Source organism: Haliotis asinina, chromosome 9 (assembly GCF_037392515.1).
Source record: "Haliotis asinina isolate JCU_RB_2024 chromosome 9, JCU_Hal_asi_v2, whole genome shotgun sequence".
Taxonomy (NCBI): Eukaryota; Metazoa; Mollusca; class Gastropoda; order Lepetellida; family Haliotidae; genus Haliotis; species Haliotis asinina.
Window position 1 is genome coordinate 42,038,892 of NC_090288.1, and position 21,508 is coordinate 42,060,399.

Genomic DNA, 21,508 nt, shown 5'->3' on the forward strand with positions numbered 1-21,508 from the left:
GCCCAGCAAATTTACAACTATTATGGGCTAACAACTGCAAGGTTATCATGAATTTGTAATGTCTTCATTTAGGCATTTTATTCCATGAACTGTGAACAGTATGTATAATTAGATACAGTAGTAGAAATAGAAACAAATTCTCATGTGTTACCATTCACGTATGCTGTGTCATTACAGACATGCAAATTTATGTAGAGTGTACATTTTTTTTCATGTTTACCGCCATATGAGCAAAATCTTATATAAGATATAAAGAAGTAATATCTCCAAATGTAGTCGTCAGTGTCATGAATTAGTGATACCAGAAGAAATGTCATTAAAAAGTTACAAATCTTCCCATCTCAAAAAACAACAGGGTAAATATTATTTGGTTAGGAAATGAAAATGTATTCTACCCAAATTTACTCCTGAAGGAATTAACCAGGCACTATATTGTTTTATGCATAATGGTGTTAATTACAAAAAACAAACACTTGCATTGCACTTGGGTAAAGAAATAAATGGGTATAGAAATAAAGCAAATGAAAGCTGTTTCATATCAGGGGGACAAGAATGAAGATCTGACGACATCTCCAGAGGGGCCAATGCATGCTAAAGTGCTGCTGTAATCAAGGTAGCAAATACAAATACATAAAATAGTGAAAGTCCTTAAGCTATTGATAGTCAATAATTGTCCTCTACAAAAGCAATAATATCAACATAGACCATTGATGTTTAAACCTGTAATCTATGTATTACTACATTCTCATAGCGGTAAATGGATGTTTATCAGGATTGAAGCTACTTATTCCTTATTTGTTTTTTTCCTGCCCATAATGTTTATTTTACAGGAGAATAAAAACACTGTCTGATCTTAAAAAACAAAGTTAATGCCATGTTTGTACAGAATATCCTCACATACCATCTGGTGTTTAGCTGAATACCACAGGGTATTATGATCAGGCTGTGTTTAGTCGCCAGTGGGGATCTTTATCTGTATTCATCAGTCTTTTCAAAACCAACCATTTGTGAATATCATGTTTCTTCTATTGATAAGCCATACATCAACACCCATTGATTTGTGAGGTGGCATGGAGAGGGGCACTTCACAGTGTTGTAAGTTTTAGAGAAGCCTATGCCGGACATTAATCAATTTGGATCTCCACAGTATTGACACTTCTAGAGTCTATGCGGGCTATGTTTGAGGTGGGTGGTTTTTTCTACAGACTATTGAAATGGTTATCGTGCAGAATATAAATACTGGTGTGTATTTCACTATGGACTGATGTGTATTAATGTTTCAGCTCTATAGTAACCTTGTATATTTTAGCGATCAGAAAAGCACACGAGCTGTGCAGCCACATGAAATCTTTAAAATGATTAGTCAAAATTCATACATATGTTAAGCATTCAAAGTAGCTTCTGGCCTTAGAGCCATATGCAGGCAGACTGTGAATTGGGCCAGTAATATATTGTTGAAGCTGTCCCTACTGGCGAACAGAAAATCTCAGATAATTTGTTCTTTATTAAATGCACATGAATATGATAAAGTCAGTTATAAAGTGTGAAAAGTCTATCTGCAAATGTTTTTTTAAAATCTTAGTTTTTGTGTTTGTTTGAGTTCTACTGTTTCCAAGGGGTGACAACAACTTACCATCTTCAGTTACCTATCATTATACCAGTTCTCACCAATATTCATTTTCATATTAATATTTTATGTTAATGTTTTGCAGGGCCAGTGAAATATGAAGTGGTCTAGCAACATTTTTATTTAACTAGCTCTGCTTGCTCATGACTTTTCAAAATTAATTCATACACTGCATATGTTTAGGTTGCCTGAAACAAAAATGAAACAAAGGCAACCTTGTGCATGTGTGACCCTGTGTGACAGTGTATTTTACTTAGATGCTTTTATCAAGTGCTGTTGTCAGTGTTTACTGTGACACAGAAAAAACCTATGTATTCAACATAAATTGTCTGAAATATGCAGTGAATGTAGAAGCCTGTGCCACTCTTGGTGCAGTGCTACTGGGCCCCTAGTTCAGATAGTCTAAACTTCTAAAACTAAAAGTTTGCTACGCAAATGCTTAGTCTCTTAATATATATAATTTTGATAATAACAAACTAGCCCATGCAAAAGGAAAAGGACCCCCAGGGAAACCAGAGATCCTGAACCTGAGGGAATCTAGACTTGCTTCATTTAAGGCTTTAGCATTGCAGAGAGGATTTGGCAGTAGGGAAAATAGTGTATTCAGGGACAGTGAGACAGACTAAATGTACCCGTGAAGGTCCCGGGGTAGAATAGGCCTTCAGCAACCCATGCTTGCCATAAAAGGTGACTATGCTTGTCGTAAGAGGCGACTAACGGGATCGGGTGGTCAGGCTCGCTGACTTGGTTGACACATGTCATCGGTTCCCAATTGCGCAGATCGATGCTCATGTTGCTGATCACTGGATTGTCTGGTCCAGACTTGATTATTTACAGACCGTCGCCATATAGCTGGAATATTGCTAAGTGCGACGTAAAACTAAACTCACTCACTCAGTCAGACTAAATGTTTGCCAGTTAACTGCTCAATGCTGATTAAGTACCTTACCTGCCTCACCTTGTTTTTTTGTTGTCATTAAGCAGTCCCAAACACTGTTCTTGTCCAACAAATATCAACATGTCCAAATAGGAATTTAAGTCTTAATTTTTCTGTCTTTCATTCAACATTTGTTTAACTCCTATATTTAGAATTCTGTGAGTTGTAAAAGGTGTGACTTTTACATATGGAAACAGACAAAATTACATTCTTACTCTTGAGTGTGTTCATGCATATATTTTATAATGATAAACAGCAAGATATGGTACTCTCTGAAACTAGACTTTTTCAAATCATAAACAGCTTTTTATGTCAATTATAGTTCACTGATGTGTAAATTTCCATGTAATTTCAATGGTAACCACAAATCCAGATGTTTTAGTGACAAGAGTGAATGTAGTCTGTTCCATGTTATTTCTGTAAATCGCTTAGTTCTGTTAATAAATATTCTGATCCAGGACATTAGAATTTCCTTATTAAATCTTGATGCCACTTTTAGCATTGTGATATATACTCTTTTTTATTATTTCATTTCATAATTTTAGCAGATAATCTGGAAATGCATGTATTTTACAATTTGTATTTGTCAGAGGTTTATTAGTCTTGTTTATCCACAGAGATTCCATGGAGTGCAAATAGCAAAACAGTGTTTAAAACCTTGATGGCAATCAGTTACTCTCTGATTCTGTAAAATTTTGAGAGAAACAAGTCCATTTTAATTCAATTTTTGCCTCAGCGTGAAGGGAAAATTTCTGAATTTGAGGACAGTCTCTGTCTAAGTAAACTTAGCCCCAGTGTTATTCCTTACACTTGTACCCTGGGTCTATCAAAACCTAGCAGGAGGTTGTGTCAGGCAACCTTTGAGATTGATTAGTCAGAGCACAGCTTACTTACATTATAATACCAAATCACGAAAGTGGACATTCGCACATACCTTTTGAACTTTTACCCACACAAAAGTTTGTACCTGAACGTTTCCGAATGATATTTTCCCTATGATCGCATCTAGGTGATGCACATGAAGCACGCCACAACAGTGAATAAACAGTCGCTGAAAATAGCGTTTTTGGCAATATTCAAGTATGTTGGCTTGCGGAAATATTAGTCAATGGTAACCATGTCAACAGAAAACAAAAAGCATATATACTGCAGGTAAAGTATCAGTGTTATATACAGATTTTCGTTTGTTGAGAGATCATTGTCAGTGACTGGTGTATTTTGTAAGTCCTACCAAACCCTAGACAGTAGCTGTTGTCTGATTAGTTAAATCCGTCAAGCCGTCTTGCATTTGATTGGACAGTCATAGGTCACTCAAAGGCTACCTCACACAACCTCCTACTTGGTTTTGTTAGACCCAATGCAGGAGTGTAACAAATAACACTGAGGCTAAGTTTACTTAGACTGAGGACAAATCTGGACTTGCTTTGTTTGGCTTTATGCAGAAAGGGCATAATAAATCAGAAAATAAAACAGCCAATCAACACCATTGGATATGGTGTTTCCATTTACAGAATGTTGTTTCCATTTCAGCGTTTTTTAGGTAAAACACTAATATGGGTATTACAAACAATAACCAACTCATTATAGGGAATAGCAAATTATCTTTCCCTAGTTTTATTAATTATGTAATTCTTCCGCCAAGGCTCAAGAATTAAGTAATTAATATAACTTGGGAAAGATAATCTGTCATTCCCAATCACCTATTATTTATTGTCTAAATGTTACACCTATTTCTCAATGATTAACTGGTTAGTGTTCAGATACATGGTGTAAAGTGTCTTGTATCCATTTGAAAGATATTTTGAGACCATAGGCTATGCCTGGCAAATAGCCTTATCAGTGACTCTGTGTGTTACACCGACCTGGATAATGCTATGTACACCTGTATCTGTGTAATGTAAACCTTTAAATCCACTGTGTCTTATATAAACATGATCTCCAAGATGAAATGAGCAAGTATGTTTGGGAATATGCTTCATTTGCAATAGTTGCTATGAATATGTAAGTAGAGACACATGCACAGTTTTTCACATATATTTGGACACAGACTTTTGTATGTTTTATGTAAGCTCTTCCACCAAGGGGTCTTGTCTTATGATTAGACTGATCAAATCATGTTAGGTTAAATGTTTTTTTTGCTGATTATCTGTTAGTAAACATTGGGAAGGAAGACATTGCTGTTTTTTTTTTGTTGAGAAAAGTACCTGAGTAAATTTTGAAAGTTTAGTCTTGTGAATTTGAGAAATAATTGAAACGAAGAAAAGGTTCATGTCGAAATTGAATGAAACAGCAGTGCTCTTTATACCAATGCATGTTTCCTTAAAAGATGTGAGAAAATGGATCAGGGACAAGAATACAGATGCCATGTTTATCTAACATAATATGAGAATGTCATTAAAAATATTCTTATGCTTACTTGGACTGTAATGATTCACTTCTTATTTGGTAAAACACATCCTTTCACGCAGTTAGTGTGTTTGTTATGATCACTAAAATGAAAATTCCCATGAATTCATTTAAGAGTGCATTTTTTAAACCAAATTTAAAAACATCTCAGTCAAGTGCCCTTTAATGGCAGGTTTAGACAACATTAAAGCAGATCTATGTATAATGAAAACTGGCTGAAATATTGTTGCTGAAATTAACCAACCAACATATGGTGTAGAGACTGTGACGAAAGAGAGAAAAGTCATGTTATACATGACCAGCGAAGGTCTGGGGTAGAATAGGCCTTCAACAACCCGTGCTTGCCATAAAAGGTGGCTCTGCATGTCGTAAGAGACGACTAACAGGATCGGGTGGTTAGAATCGCTGGCTTGGTTGGCACATGTCATCAGTTCCCAATTGTGCAGATCTTTTGGGGAATATGGTTATTAGTGTGGAGAGAAAAACACAGACCAAAAAATTAAAAATTGTTCAAACAAGCTGGTAATCATGAAGTAGAAGTTTGTAGTGAAAAATATTGCGCTACTGTTCCTACACATGGAAATAGTTGCAGTCTTGTAATAGTGACAGAAAAATTATCCCCAATAAGACTCCAAGCTGCCTAGGTATCACATGGTGGGTTCCTAAATGACTTACATAGCATTATTCACATGTACTTGCAACCATGTAAAATGTGATTTTTTTACCTTCACAGATGATTACATTGGATAAAGAACCCAGCCTTTTTTGAACAATGATGTGAAAAAAAAACAGTTAAACAGCGAACAACCAAGTTAAGCAATATGTCTGTATCCGTGGAGACTGCACAGGACAAGGATCCGCCAGGATCAGTGACTGGACATGTAACCAGCAATCCTGACCTGAATGATCCTACTGCACTGGCCAGCATGTTGAAGCTGACCTCCAGACTGGACGCCAGCAACAATTCAATCAATGAAGCTGATGAGGTTGATGACCAATCAGTCCTCGATTTTGTTGATGACTTGTCAATGGGGAAGTATGACGCTGATGAGGAAAGCGATTATGATATTGACACAGGAATGGACCGGCATCTGGAAGTTGATGAGGTGTTTGAAGAAATAAAGGAGACTATTTCGAGGAGTTTAGAAAGAAAAAACTCAGCTGTGTCCAACTTGACTTTATCATCATCAAGCAGTGAGGGTCAAGTTGTGAAAATATCTGACAACTTTACATCCATTCCATATGGAATACAGCCAAGAGCTACATACGAACATGGGAAAAAAAACTCTGATATTATGGGAGGTGAGTATCGCCACAAACTAGGGATGGCTAGAAATACCAACATCATCTAGCCTTGTCCCCCAAATGTTCCAAATTCCATGTTCCATAGTCCTTGGGGAGCCTTTTATAAGTTTAGCCTCAATGAAATTGGTCCAGCAGACTAACATCTAGTCTCTGAAATGAAGGTTAATAAAAAATAATCGTAAAATATACTGATAAACAAATAAAGGAACAGGAAAATTCAAGCATTCTTTAAATATTTTCCAGTGTTTATCACCTGGTCTTTGAATAGCACTGTGGATGGAAACCTGAGAATAAATAAGGGAACACTGCCGTGAAGTGCTGTTTCCTTATTGGTTTCTGTCATTATATATTGAAAAGGAGCCCAGAGACTTTCTTCACTTTCAGAAACTTGTAATCTAGACTTGTGACACATTCTAGATTTGCATGAGTTTTCTTAGATATATTTGTGCAAGGGTCTGTATAACAGATTAAGCAGACAGGTGCTTGTTTCCTTCCCAGCGCTCAGTGTGGTATTCATGTCAGATCATTAAGGAAACAGGATTCATACAAAAGCCTGGAATTTGGTCAGTTAGCCTTGAAAAGCCTGGAAAATCTTTTTTTGCCTTAGAAAGCCAGGAAAAAAGACTTAAAAACCTTGAAAAACCCTTCAATTTCAAGTGAAAGTTTGAAGTGAGGATTGTGTCTGCTAAGCCAGTCAACACTGAGGGCTGGTTTTCCGACCAAAACATCTCTAGTCCTTACACACCTTAGGCTGGAAAACTGGCCAGGCAGTAGTAACGTCAAAATGATGCCAAGGTGACAAGAGCCAGGGTGTTTTGGTATAGGTTATTCATGAACATCTTGCTTTGTAGTATTTATTAACTACCTAAGAATCCTAAACTTATATGTTTAGCGATTCATTTTCCAGGCAAACAGACTATAACTATGTACAGAAGTTGTGTTTGCCATTATATTCATCATGTTTTCATACGCTCTTATTGGCATTGATTTTGCCTAGACAAGCCTTGAAATAGCCTTGCTGTTTTGATCTTGAAATTCTGTATGAACCCTAGTAAACATTGCCCAAAAACAACATTTGCTGTCCACCATCTAATCTGATGTGTGAAGTTGAATACATTGTAGCTGTACCTGTACTTCATAGCTTTTTAACTTTTACTAATGCATTTTGATTCATTAGCCTTGAGTATATGAAAGTATGAGCCATTTGCGTCAAAAAGGGCACTTTGCGACGAACATTTTCTGCACAGTTAAAGAATGAACAAAATTTGAGACACTATGACACTGTCCATGTCCATATGAATGAGAACAAACTTAGTTCATTTCATGGTCTGAACTTACAGGAAGGCTTTGAAATATCCAGTCTGTATACTAGTATATCAACACTGGAAATAGACAGGTGGATACAATACATCTGAAAGATTGATTTTAGAGACTTTGTCGAAGGATTATCTGTTGAATACATCTACTTAAACAAAACTACTGACATGCTTCTGTTTAGATTTTCCCTTAAAGTTGAAAAGTCACTTTTTCAGTGATTTTGAATATTCTTGTTCACTTGATGATAACTGAAGTTTTCAATTTGTGGGTATAAGAAGTGCCTTGTTGTTACTGATTTCTGTTTTGCTAGAAAATTTGATCCAATGCTTTGAAGTTTTAACCTGACATTTCCAGTAGACTAAAATTGTTTCTCTCATACTTTGATCTGTAATCGTTCAAAGTTCATAGGGAAAGAGAGTTTCTAGTCAAAGCAAATGGGACAGCATGATAATTAAGATTTCTAAGTGACATAGTTTGAACAGTGTATTTGTCTCCCCTGTCAGTGTCGTACAATGGGAGGATGAGACAGTTCATCATACTGGATGCTAAAGGGGTGATCACCTGGAAGCGGGATGCTGTGGACACAAGAGGTTTGTGGATTGAGTTTTTTGTGTTATACATTGTTTGTTTGTTATACCACAGTCAACCATATTCCATCTATGCTGTGGCGACTTTTAGTAATTATGACAAACCAGTGGTTGATGATAAGAGCAACAACCACTTGATGGCTGATGCAATTTTGTTGAAGACCAAAAATTGTCTGTCTGTCCCTCCATTTGTGGTCTTACAGGAAAACTCACGAAGATCTGAGTTAGGATTGATCTTTTACAACCTGAGTTTGTTCTGAGAGGTGACTAACAGGATCGGGTGGTCAGGCTTGACATGGTATGCAATGTTTATCTTAAGAGTGAGTGGGTGAGTGAGTGAGTTTTCACAGCCCTCAGCAAAATGTCCAGCTATGTGACTGCCGTCTGTTAATAAGCAAGTGTGGTACAGACAGTCCAGTGATCAACAACATGAGCTTCAATCTACACATTCAGGATACAGTGACATGTGTCAACTAAGTCGGCGAGCCTGACCACCCAATGTTGTTAGTCACCTCTTATGACAAGCATGGATTCTGAAGATCAGTTCTAACCCAGATCTTTGGATATCACAAAAACAAACTGATATGTAGGAGTTCAGAAATGGGCTTCATAGAAAATACTAAAGTATGTCCCGTGTAATACCATATTTATGAAACGACTCAATGATTCGGTATCTAATGAGCAAAAGCAAGCGAAAGCGACTTAGATACTGATACCATTCATGAGTTTCATAAATATGGTGTTACACAGGCCATAGATCAGTATTTTATTTATTACTCACCCAACATTAGCAAAAACATTTCCTAAGAATTCAATGAGTGTGGTGACATTCAGCTTTCTGTGAGTCAATCAAGGTCTAATACTATTGTGACAGAGGTATTAGCATTGTGACGTCATAACTGTAAAACACTTTGATGTGATATGTACGGCATCACGCGATGTTATTATACAATGTGTAGTAACTTTGTAAAATTATTAAACAGTGATATCTTCAGTGGGTGAGCAATAAATACACTTTACACACATGAGGAATGCAGCCAAGTTTCTGGCCTGACAAGGGAGGGTTTCAATCACAAGACTTCCCTACCAACTAATATGAGGATTATGTGATTATAACAATGCATGATCTCTCATATTGTTTCATTATTTTGCCACTTAAAACTTATTAAGATAATTCACACCTAAACCACATTGGTTAGTGAATAATTAATGGGGTGCCAATTGCATAGCTTGATAAGAGGTGTCAGTAGATCACATAGTGGAGACTGTAATCTACACTTGTCAATATCATTGATTACATATGGCACTGCAATTGACGCATGTACATTTCATTCCTATTGTAGAGTGCTAGGTCATGGTGATACAGGGAGCTTGTGCAGTCCAGAATCTACTTGCACAAAGCAATCTAAATTCCATGTGAGCATCGCAGAGTCATGGGAGTTTGAATTGTTATGGTGCACAGATCACTTTGTGCAAGTGTGTAATTACAAATAAAGATTTCATCCATAGCTTCATGTGTCAGATGGTGTATAAGTTTGGGAGTAGGGTGGTAAAAAGTCTGCAAGGCTCCATGGAGAAACATCAGAGTTTTTCTTTAAGTAAAAAAATAACATCTTGAAACATGAATACACAATGTCATTTAGAAAGTGGTCAAATTTAGCATATGTTATAAATGGGATTTCACTTGCTCGGTGAAGGAGATTCTTGTACTTTTCTTGGGTTCCGCCTCATCCAGGATTCAAACCACACCCTCAGAGTCAGGTACCTTATTGCTAGCACACGAAATCAGCTTCTAACCCAGCCAGCCACTGCGACCTCCACAAAAATGGAAGTTGGACAAGTGGTAATCTACACTGCGTTTTTTTGTGTACCCCTCTGATAAGTGTAAATTGACAGTTCCGACATCTGAAACCTATGAATACACAATGACATTTTGAAAGTGGTCAAATGTAACATGTCGTATTTAGGATTACTTATCAGAGGGGTACACAAAGTATGATTGTATAAATATGTATTTTAATGCTTAGCACTAGCAAAGTAAAGACCTAATGTTATATTTCAGTGACCCAAGCCCTGACCTATCCGAAATATGAGTACCGACTCATAACACACCTTGTCTATGCAAGGAAACACAACTGTTACTTTGCCCTGGCAAAAGATTTTAGTTTAAAGGTGAGACAAATCTTTCCAAACTCATGAAACATTGACAAATCTTCTTCATAAGTTTTGATGCAAGACAAGTTTATTTTCATATGTTTTCAATGAGCTAAAATACTGGAAATGTGTTGAGAGATTTAAGCTAACTCGAGATGGCCAGTGTCAACAAGATTTCCTGGTTTCTAAACCTGCTTGTTGGAGACAAAAATATCAACTATTCTTTGGTAGTGTTATTCAATTCCAATTACATGTATAAGCAAACATGAAGCATTGAGAAGTTGTTGAGTCAACTACAGCCTTCAAATGCTGCAGTAAAGACAACCTTCTAGGATTTAACTAGTCCTTGGTAAAATTCAACTCAAGCTAGTGGGCAAGCATTAAGTTTGTCAAGGAGTGAAATACTGAATTTGTGTGTATTTGTTGTGCTTCCTGCCTGAAGTAGCATTGTGTGTAGGAGAAATGGGAATCAAGTTTTCTTGTCAGGTCTCCACAATATTGTATATTTGCTGTTCTGCCTGCTCCAGGTGATGAACCGAGACTTTGTAGAGACATGTTCTGTGAGTGCAGACCTGAGTTCTGTGTTGTTTATGTTGTTCAACCCTGTCCGAGATGAGCTAATCACTGGAGGAGTCGGAGGAACAAAAGTATGTGGAACATTTTATCAGATGATAAGAATTAGATAGATTCCCAATTGTTTGTTGATGTTATCTTGTATCTATGACAAGATTAGAGAATAACCTACGAGTTACAAGGAATTTTGTTAGAACAGTGTCTTGGTTATTGTTTGTATTACCGATAGTTGTTATTTTTGTGTAGCTGAATAAACAATGCCATTTAGAAAGTGATCAAATGTAACACGTTATATGAATTTGAGATTGCACTTTCTCAGTTAAGTCCCACAGTGGATTCCATCCCAGACCCTCAGTCAGACACCTAGACGCCAGCACACAAAATGGCTGAGCCATCTAACCTACTCAGCCACCGCAGCTTCCACAAGAATGGAAGTCAGACAACTGGTAGTCTAGACTACAGACTTTAAGTACACCTTGGATGAGTGTAAACTGACATGGCTGCCACAACAAAAATCTGTGATTACACAATACCATTTAGAAAGTGGTCAAGTGTTCTGTCTTCTTCTGTCTTTATGGGTACCTGAATAAGACTTGGTCCTCAGCCCTAGATTGAATAGGATTGTCCAACAACAGCGAGACTGCGTGGGATTTACAGATGTTGTGTGGAGTATTCACACTTACCATTGTGTAATGAGGTTCACAAGATGAATCAGAATGTAAAAGTTATGGTTGTGCGTAGTGGGATTATACACCATTGCTTCAGTAAAATGTAATGTTTTTCTTCTCAATACATCACATACTTGTGTAAGGAGCAAGGAGTGGAATTGAAAGGTAGGGTTCTGACTTGGCTGAATCATGTCATCTTGAGCATATACAAGTATCGTGATACATATGAAATCACACAGCTGGTTTATCACCCCAGACATAATGATGGTGGTGGTGTGTGGACCTGTGTACAAAACTCAGGTCACAAATCAGTGAAGTTAAGCAATGTCGAGCTCGGAGGGTACTTGAATGAGTGACCGTGTTCGGCTGCTTGACTCCAGAGAGTTTCTAGAACTTAAGTCCTGCTTAACAATGGAGCACATGTGACAAAGGTTGTTTCACCTTAGGCAAGTGCAGAAAATGGGTACCCGGTGGAAAAAGTCATGTGACTAACCTTCCAGCACCTGGCAGCTTAGGTTATCTGGGGTTACCATGTGCTGTGCTATTCATTGTTAATGCAGAGTTTTGCACCATATAAATGGACACATTATCAATAGCAGTTGTACCCTCCGTGTCCAAGATTCAGAATTGTAACATCCTCTAAAAGATAGCAACTCTAAAGTCAGTCAGATATTTGTAGATCCCTCATGCTGGACATTGGGTTCACCTTCCACATCATTATCACTTTGGGTTTCGATCCACACAATAGCACTATTACATTCATAAGTCTATGATAAACTACAGCGAGTAACGACTGGTCATAATGCGATGAATACGTTTTGGATTTGACCCCTGAATAACTTCACATAATTTAAACAGAATTTACTTCCTGTCTTCTCAAACTAGTGAAATATATAGAGGATATTATATGAGTGCCTATTTGATACGATGTTTACAACTTGAGTGCCTAAATGTTGGTAACTCTGATATACTCATGTTTAGGCACGAGTTTCATTTAAACAAAGTATGATGTGGGCACAAATATAGTTTGCCCTAGGACATCGTATAGAAGATATGAACCCCCAACATTTATTTGGATGTGATTATGTATTTTACTGTTCTGCTACAGGTGTGGCATTTTCATCAAGTGGCAGCCAAGGCATTTATGGAGCTCAAACCACTGGCCAACTTCAGGCTGACCCTCAGGTACAGCCTCATCAGTTGTGAAGATCAATGCTCATACTGTTTATCACTGGATTATCTGTTCCAGACTCAATTTTATTCAGACCGCTGCCATATAGCTGGAATGTGGCAAAGTATGGTGTAAAACTAAACTCACTCACTCACTCAAATATTTTTGTATGATTTTAGTTCCTCAAAGAATTCTTGGAGGAAGAAAACTAACTGTGGCTGGATGTTTGAAACAAATCTTGATCTTATTTTTTGATAGAGTTACTCCAAAGTATGAGTAAAATGACTGGAAATTATTACCTACTAGGCCTAGATTTTCGAAGCCTCTTAAATCTACGATAATCGTAAGTTAATGTTAATGTATGACACTTATGTCTCTTAGTGCTAAGAGATTGAGCTTTGAAAATCTAGGCCCAGGGCAATAAAAGCACCAGTCCATTACAAAATATGACATATGGACATTGGACTGTATTTTAAAACAAAGGCAGAAGAATGTTATTAGGAGATATATGATGTGTCTTTTGTAGTGCAAACAAAACCTCAATACGTCATTTTCATGTTGTATATGCAGCTATTTTGAAGCCTGACAACTCAGAACAAGCTCCACCTGCCAAAATAATCATGACTTTATGGTTCATGACCTACACTGACATGTATTCTCCAATATATAACATTGGTGTGTTGTAGGTACGAGCTGCCTAATGTCGGAGGGAGCTGGGTGAAGCGGGTGGACATTGACTACAACCTGGATCACTTGTACTGCTGCTCCGACACAGATCTCCATGCATATGACATGCAGGGGAAGCCACTCTTCCAGTTCTCCAAGTTAGTTTGATGACAGTTTTATGAGACTGTGTTTTCTGTAATTTGTGTTGTTATTGATTAAGTGATAGTTATTATTGGGTCACAACATTTACAGTTTGGATTTATAGTTATTATGGGTCACATTTCGTATCATGGTCATGGTACTAGTATTTTCGCGACATGCCTTTTAAGGTAACGCTTTACTTGTTACTATCAAAATTATATATGTTTCTTCCCAGTTGAGGTCAAAATATATATTTATAACAGGGGATTCTGAAATAAACAGAATATTTTAAAATAATTATAAAATTATGTATAGCCAAGTGAGCTCATCCTCCTGTTGATTAAAGTTGACACCCCATTGGTGCCAAGTGGAGCTCATTCTTGGTGTTCCCTTTGGCTGGAAAATGTTTAAGGGGTCATTAACCTTGTTCATAGACTTGTTTGCTTGCTCTCTCAATCTTTAAATAAGTTAACATTTGTAAATTGACATTTTTTTCTATGAAACTTGTATCATTGCATAAGTCCTGATAATCCTTGAACCTTCCTTGAAACCTGGTAAAGTCCTTTGTTATCTGTAGTGATGAGCATAGTGTGTTGATGATGACCACAGCCAGAAATTGATGCTGTTCAGACCAAAGCACCAAAGCACTGTAAACTACAATGACAATGACTGCTAATTTAAATAAAACCATAGTTTGTTTTAGACTAAAATATAACTCATTTGGACAGTACAGTTTGTGCTGTTTGCATTTCATCACTTGCGTCCAAGTTTTTCTGCAAGTGTCAGTGACAGCAAATTGAACATGAGTATCATTTTCTGCTAATTTGTCCATATTATGCAGAAAGTTGTCAGAAGATTTTTTCATCTTATCACCATGTAGATCCATCAATTTTGTCAAGTATTATCAATTGTTATCCTCAGCCAATAAGGAGCATATACTATCCTTATGTATTTATCTGAAAAGAAATCTGCCAATATGAACTCTAGATTTTCCACAATACGATAACATTTCTTATCTTACCTACCTTATATCACTTTGCACACCATCTTTGTACTAGGCCATGTGACCACCCTACTGAAATATATTGTCATTGTCATTGTTGGCTATTTTTCCAATGTTGTCTGTTTGTATGCATGAATGTATTTCAGGTTCATCTAAAGTTTGAATGTGATTCACCTGAGTTTAAATCATGGCAATAACGATGATATGAACACAAGTTGTTGTGATGTTTATATGTTTATTTCAGAGCCCACTCCATGTCCATAACAGGCTGTCAGTATTCTGTAGCATCAAAAGTCTTGGTAACTGCATCTGTGGATTCAGAGGGTAAGTATCACAATGTAACTGGATGTTGAGGCTTTGGGCAGCATGCAGGGTGACTGATTAAGCATGTGGTTTTCATAGCATTGCCTCCAGGAAAGACCCCACCTCTACAGCATTACCCCCCATCAAACCCTCAAATACATGGAACACTTTTCATGACACACTTACATCCTTTACATCCTATAATGAATAATCAGTCCTTAAATAATGATAAGGTCTGTCATAGTTTTAATTTGAAGAAATAGCGGTAGCAGCTGTGTAATTTTGTCATATCCACCATGTTCTGGTATAACCCCCCACCCCCACATCTTGATGAGTCATATTTTCATAACCTTCTCTCAATGTCTCACAACATCTTGAGTTGCTTCATCTTAGTATTACATTCTTCTGACACATTGCAAAATACCAAGTGCAGAAAAAACAGACTACCAAGTATTTTGAGTTTGATGGAATGAAATGACAAACATGTCTGTTTTTGACCTTGTTATGCTTAACATTCCCACACTACTCCAAATGTTTTCACAACCTGCACATGTTTAACAAGAAGATGATGAGTTACGTAAGCATGATAATTTACATATGTTCTTGAACTGTTTAATTTTATTGCAAAACCTATGGACACTTTTGCACAGTACTGACATTTGTGTAATTTCTTTTTGCTGATTTGCTCAATGTTCATTGCACAAGAGATTTCAGTGTCAATGATTTTCAGTTTTTCCCATTGAATTACCAGGAGTTGAGAAGTAAATTTGCAGGCATGCAAGTTGTAAACAGCTTAAGAGTAATGCAAAGCTGTGTAGACTGAACACTTTCAAAGTTCTGCATTTCCATCTAAAGCAATTCTTGGTAAATGTTAGGAAGGCTTTCTGCCATCTGTCTACCTGCTGGAACTATATTTCAGTGAAGGTGTGGAGCTTGAGAGGTGGTCTGGTGCACACTTTCCGGGGTCACTCTCGAGCCGTCACTCACCTCCTGATTCACCCCGACACTTCCACCATAGCTATCACGTCCTCCCTGGACGGCACTGTCAGAATGTGGTCACTCGACACAATGGACGCTCTCTATAGGTGGGCTGTCATCGCAACAGTGAAAATATGGTGTTATGGCATATTAGTACTTGCATCAAAGTGTATCCTCTTTGTGATTTGGGCATTTATTATATATCTGAGGAATGTAATAAATATTGTTTTAACTCTGACTATAGGTTTAGAAATAACTAATTCTGTTGTTTGTCATTGCCACTTAAGTCCTTGTCAATTATGCATACTAGAGCACAGTAATTATGCATGCACACCATTTCAAGATGCCACACATTTTGCATGGACACCTGTTATCTTTAGCATGTTTTAGTTTCTTTGTGTAGACGATCACTCAGGGCAATGAGTTAAAGGAATGTACAATGTAATCTCACTTAGTAGTTGTTGTTTCACCTACAACTATTTTGTTGTTGTTCTAATTCCTGTCAAAATGACCTTGCGGGATGTTATTGTAGCTTGGTTGTTTCCTCTGACGGAGTTCTGTGGATGGGACTGACAGATGACAACCTCCTCTACATCAGCACCGCTCGCAACATCAGCATCTGGTCTCTCAACTACTTTTACCAGTTCTGGAGTCTGGCCAGAAACGAACTGTCAAAGTTGAGTCTGGTTGGCTGCAAGGGGAAGACAACTCGGATAGTAGCTCTGGGAGAGGATAGCAGGTGAGGTGTGGTCAGTTCATCCTGGAAGGGAGACTGGTGGGGTTGGAGGGGAAGACGACACAGATAGTGACTCTGGGAGATGAAAGCTGGTGAGATGTGGTCAGTTCGTCTCATGGGGAGACTGTTGGGGTGGAAGGGGAAGACGACACGCATTGTGGCTCTAGGAAAGGATAGCAGGTAAGGTGTAATCAGTACATCTTAGGTGTGAGACTAGTAGAGTGCAAGAGAAAAACTACCATGGTAGCTAGTAGTGTGACTGAATTATCCTGGGAGCCAGACCATTGGAGAGAAACATTACCTTGGTAGCCAGCAATCTGGGTAGGACAGAGGGTGAGGTTGAACAGTACATCCTAGGATTCTGTCTAGTGGAGTGGGATGGAAAGACAACAGTTATATTCCGGTCAAATACAGAAGGTGTAGTCAGTGTATCTGTCAAGAGAATTTTTTGGATGGGAGGCACAGAATACTCAGGTATTGACCCTTGGAGAGATTATAGAGCTAGTCATATGGATTGGTAGGGAAAGACAAGATGGAAACTGCTTCTGCTACTATACATGGATATGGCGAATCTGTCTGTTCCAGTTTGCGGCTGTTTGCCCGCAGCAATCAGAAGAACATGTCGACAGTGCTGCCCCCTCCCAGCATATCCCCGCTACAAAAGGTGCTCAGTGTGTGCTACAGTCGCGAATTCAGTGTCGTCTTCATGCTGGTCAACCCTTGGGAGATATGGGTCTACACAACACGGTCAGTTTCTTAACTTCCTTTCCAGGGATCAGGGGTGGCCCTGTGATCTATGGCATCATAATGTGCTGTCTAGAGTTGTGTCCCTTGAGCATGCCAGGAATCTGTGATAGTAGATCAAATCTGTTTTGCCCGATTGTGTTGTTAGGCATGACACCACACTACTGTCATGGTTTTCACCCAAGTAGTGAACTTCTAAGACTTCTAAGACCTACATCGTCAGAGCAAGATGAAATCTCTAGTGTTTATTACCTAAATGGTGATAAGGTCATAAAAATGGCTGTTCTGTACAGTTTGTGTTAAGTAATTGAGTGAGTTGGTAATTCACCCCTTTAAGCAATATTCCAGCAATATCATGGGAGGGGACATTAAACCTGAGCACAATGGGCCCATGTGGGGAATTGAACCTGGGTTTTCAGTATGACAAGTGAATGCCTAAATCACTAGGTTACCCCTCCATCCCAGTCCATGTTTAGGAAGAGGGCCTGCTGCTAAGATAACTCTTCTCATTGGTAAAAATTATTGGTTTGTTTTTTGTACCAAGGTGGTTGATAAGGTCATAAAACTGGCCTTGCTCACTGTGCTATACATGTCCTTTACAGTACTGACCCAGCTTGTCGAATCGCTGTGTGGAACGTCCAGGACATCCAGTATGTGTACATCGTGAACAGGTCCAGGAATGAACAGGAGACTAGCCAAGGTGTCAGGTAGGTTTTGAACTGCTCAAAGGGAGAACTAGGCTTTACATGAAGCTATCTTTTTAGAATAACAATTTCATTCAAATCACTTTTGAGAGCTCCTTATAAGATGCATATTTACATATAATGCGCTATAGAAAAGTCACACAATGAAATATGCAAGACAAATAAATGCTATCATATGAAAACTTTTTATGTTGATGCTATGTCAAAATAACAATGCATATTTACCCACTGCATCAAAGTCATGGTGCATATTGTGTCATTTCATGCCAATCAAAACAAACTTAAAGTTTCTCTATCTCCAAATATTCACAATTAAAAAAATCTTGAATAATGCCAGTCTAAGTAAACTTAGTCTCAGTGTATATCGTTACATTCCACCACTGAGTCTAACAAAAACTTGTAAAAGGTTGTGTCAGGTAAAATAGATTTAGACGGTTAAATAGATTTAACCAATCAGACAACGGCTACTGTTTAGGGTTCAGAGGGACTTTCAAAATATGCAGGTCATTGACACAGATCGCTCCACAAACAAACATGCGCATATAACACAGTTATTTGACCTACAATATATATGCTTTGGTGTTTCTGCTATGTGGTTACCATTAGCTAATAATTCTGCAAGATGACATCCTTGAATATTGCCAGAAACACTATTTTCAGTGACACTTTTCGCACCATTGTCAGCGTTGTACGTACATTATGTGCATCACCCGGAAGCAAGCGTACGCTTAAATTAGCATTCGGAATTGTTCAGGTACAAACCTTTTCGAGATAAAAAGTTCAAAAGGTATGTGCGAATGTCCACTTTCATGATTTTGTAAGGTGTGTTCTGATTGGTCAATCTGAAAGGTTACCTGACGCAATCTCCCATAAGGGTTTGTTAGACTCAGTAGTGGAATGTAACGAAAAGTACTGTGGATAAGTTTACTTAGACTGGAATAATGATAAATGCAATAAAGATATGCAACACAGATAGAACAACAGCTATTGTTTGTTAACCCTGATTACTGATCAGCAACCAGTAAAACTTGTTTTCTGTATATGTTCTTTAAATAAATCACTAATGACAAGCAAGCATGGTCAAAAGCTTCCACTCTCTCAAAGAAAAATATCTAGTTTTGATGCTGCAAACAGGAAACAATTTCATTAGAGGACTGGTAGATGATCTAATAGGCAAGCGCTGTGTTTCAAAATTAGATATCTTAAAGGGATGAGCAACATATGCTATTCATGACGTGGAAGTGAAATAACACGATGGAAACAAGGTTTTGAAAAACACTGTCTATAATTGTGTAGTATCAATCTTGGTAATTTTCTTAACACCAAAATGGATGTAGACTAAGGTAGATATTATTTCTTTCAGCACAAGTGGATAAAGCTGTATTAGCCATTAGCTATGTAATTTAGCATTTTCAGTTATTCATCTTTGACTTGGACATTTTGTCATATCTTTGTTATTGAATAAAAACAAATGTCGTCCCACCTCATAAACCTCTGTTTGAAATGAATACCCAGATTTTAGGAATATGGTAGACATAAAAAAGTACAGCCCCCCACTTGAAGTTGGAAATACTCACTTAAGTTTTAAAAGTATTGGTATCATACTCACTTGGTCAAAAGCTTATTACAAGCTTTATATAGGAGTATGCAAGTGATTAAATATTCTTTTTAATCCATGCCTGTAATGTCATTGAATGAATGTTGAATGATGAAATGTCATTAAGGATATACTAACTTCAGACCCAGTAGTAGCTCATCAATCCTCCATGGAGGCCAGACAAGTCACCGAGCCACAGAGAGTGGTGTGGGGAATGAGGGGATCGCAAACTGCCGTTGTCTGTGTGACCTCAACGCCTCGGCCATGATGTGGACAGATGAGGGCTTCTGTTGTCCAGTTAGACATTCATACCTTCTCCTGGGAATGGAGGTATGATGACTTGCATGCTTGAGTGAGTGAATGAGTTGTGTAACACCGTACTCAGCAATATTCTAGTTATATGGCAGCTGCCTGTAAACAAGGGTTGGGTTAGATACCATTCTGATCAGTAAGATTGCATTGTGTTATTGGTATATCGCAATACACATGTAGTGCAATATTTTTTCAGAGATTCAGTATATTGGGTAAAGAACAAACATGAAAATTTTGCAGTTATCTTTATGGTTGAAATCAACACTTACACATACAGATGTTTTCAATGACAAAAAGAAAATAGAATCCACCCATGCAACCTAAGTTTGAGAGAGCTGTTATCAGAACCACACCATATATGTTTAGAGATTTATAATGTAGAAAATAGAATTGACATGTACCTACCTACCTACCTACTCACCTACCTAAGTACCTACCTACCTACCTATCTACCTACTCACCTACTCGCTTTCGCTCGTTTGATACCAAATCATTAACTCGTTTAATAAAAATGGTATTTCACGGCAGCGAGTTTAGTATTCTGTTTATTACTTGCCAACATAACTTGACAGAAACTGCGGCGAAATTGCCTACAGTGTAAGGACTCTTAGCTTTCAAGTCCAGCAAGGTCTAGTAAAATCGCATTAGCAGTGTGACGTCACAACTTTGAACCATTTTGACGTCATAGGTCAAGCGGTTTTACACTAGTGTAATATTGAAGTGAAAATATTACACTGCAGTATCTTCAACGGGCGAGAAATAAATACATCCATACATACATACATACCACCCAATGGAATGAAATGTAATGGGATGACGTCATGCCATGCCATGTCATGTCATGTTGTATGATGAAATATAATACTCTCTGCCCAGGATGGCCGAATATTTTTCATGGACCCTGTGGTGAAAGGACAGAAATACATGGAGTTCAAAGCTTCAAAAGATCCTGTAAGTACACAAGACACATTTACTTTAACCTCTCACTACACCAGTCAAGTACATGGTTTGGTTTGACTGCTTCACTTCCTGTTAGATTGCTTCACACTGTGCCAGACCTATTAGCTAATGAATCAAGACTTTTGTCCGGCCTCAATTCATCCATTCACATATTCAGTGAATCAGACCATATCCCTTCATTAATTCGTGAATTCCATTTACGGTTTGGTGGCTCAAGAATCAAATATTCAAAAGAAGTAAATTAATAGAGGACTTATCTTTTATTTATCTAATCTATATATGCAAAATGGAATATATGTATTAGGGCATTTCCAGAACAGTGAACCAAAATATTGGCTACAAGATGAATTGTTGTGATGTTACATTCATTATTATATTATTGTTAAAATGTATAGACATTAAATATGAATATGAATAATACATCCACTGCTGGTTTGTTATTATATTCGTTAATACGTTTGTATTTAATTATTGTATTTGTGATCTATGTTGTATTCACCTCATGGTGTGATTGTTGCTGACCTACTATTCACCCTGCAGTGACGGGATACCAAGTTGGGTGGTAGTTATATAGGACCCTCCAGTGGATTTAGCCCAGTTTGGGTTGTATACTCCCAAA

At 37.7% G+C, this 21,508-nt stretch overlaps 1 protein-coding gene across 1 annotated transcript in view; it reads left to right on the top strand.

The window, feature by feature from the left end:
- The first annotated feature begins 5,791 nt into the window (after window positions 1-5,791).
- Window positions 5,792-21,508, top strand: part of LOC137296160 (uncharacterized) — a 53,747-nt gene continuing 38,030 nt past the window's right edge. The window contains exons 1-13 of the mRNA XM_067827862.1: window positions 5,792-6,272; window positions 8,096-8,182; window positions 10,242-10,351; window positions 10,861-10,980; window positions 12,683-12,759; window positions 13,432-13,569; window positions 14,800-14,879; window positions 15,778-15,943; window positions 16,369-16,575; window positions 17,158-17,319; window positions 17,919-18,023; window positions 19,761-19,947; window positions 20,806-20,880. Coding sequence (XP_067683963.1) covers window positions 5,792-6,272; window positions 8,096-8,182; window positions 10,242-10,351; window positions 10,861-10,980; window positions 12,683-12,759; window positions 13,432-13,569; window positions 14,800-14,879; window positions 15,778-15,943; window positions 16,369-16,575; window positions 17,158-17,319; window positions 17,919-18,023; window positions 19,761-19,947; window positions 20,806-20,880 — 1,995 coding nt within the window. The remainder of the gene's footprint in view (window positions 6,273-8,095; window positions 8,183-10,241; window positions 10,352-10,860; window positions 10,981-12,682; window positions 12,760-13,431; window positions 13,570-14,799; window positions 14,880-15,777; window positions 15,944-16,368; window positions 16,576-17,157; window positions 17,320-17,918; window positions 18,024-19,760; window positions 19,948-20,805; window positions 20,881-21,508) is intronic.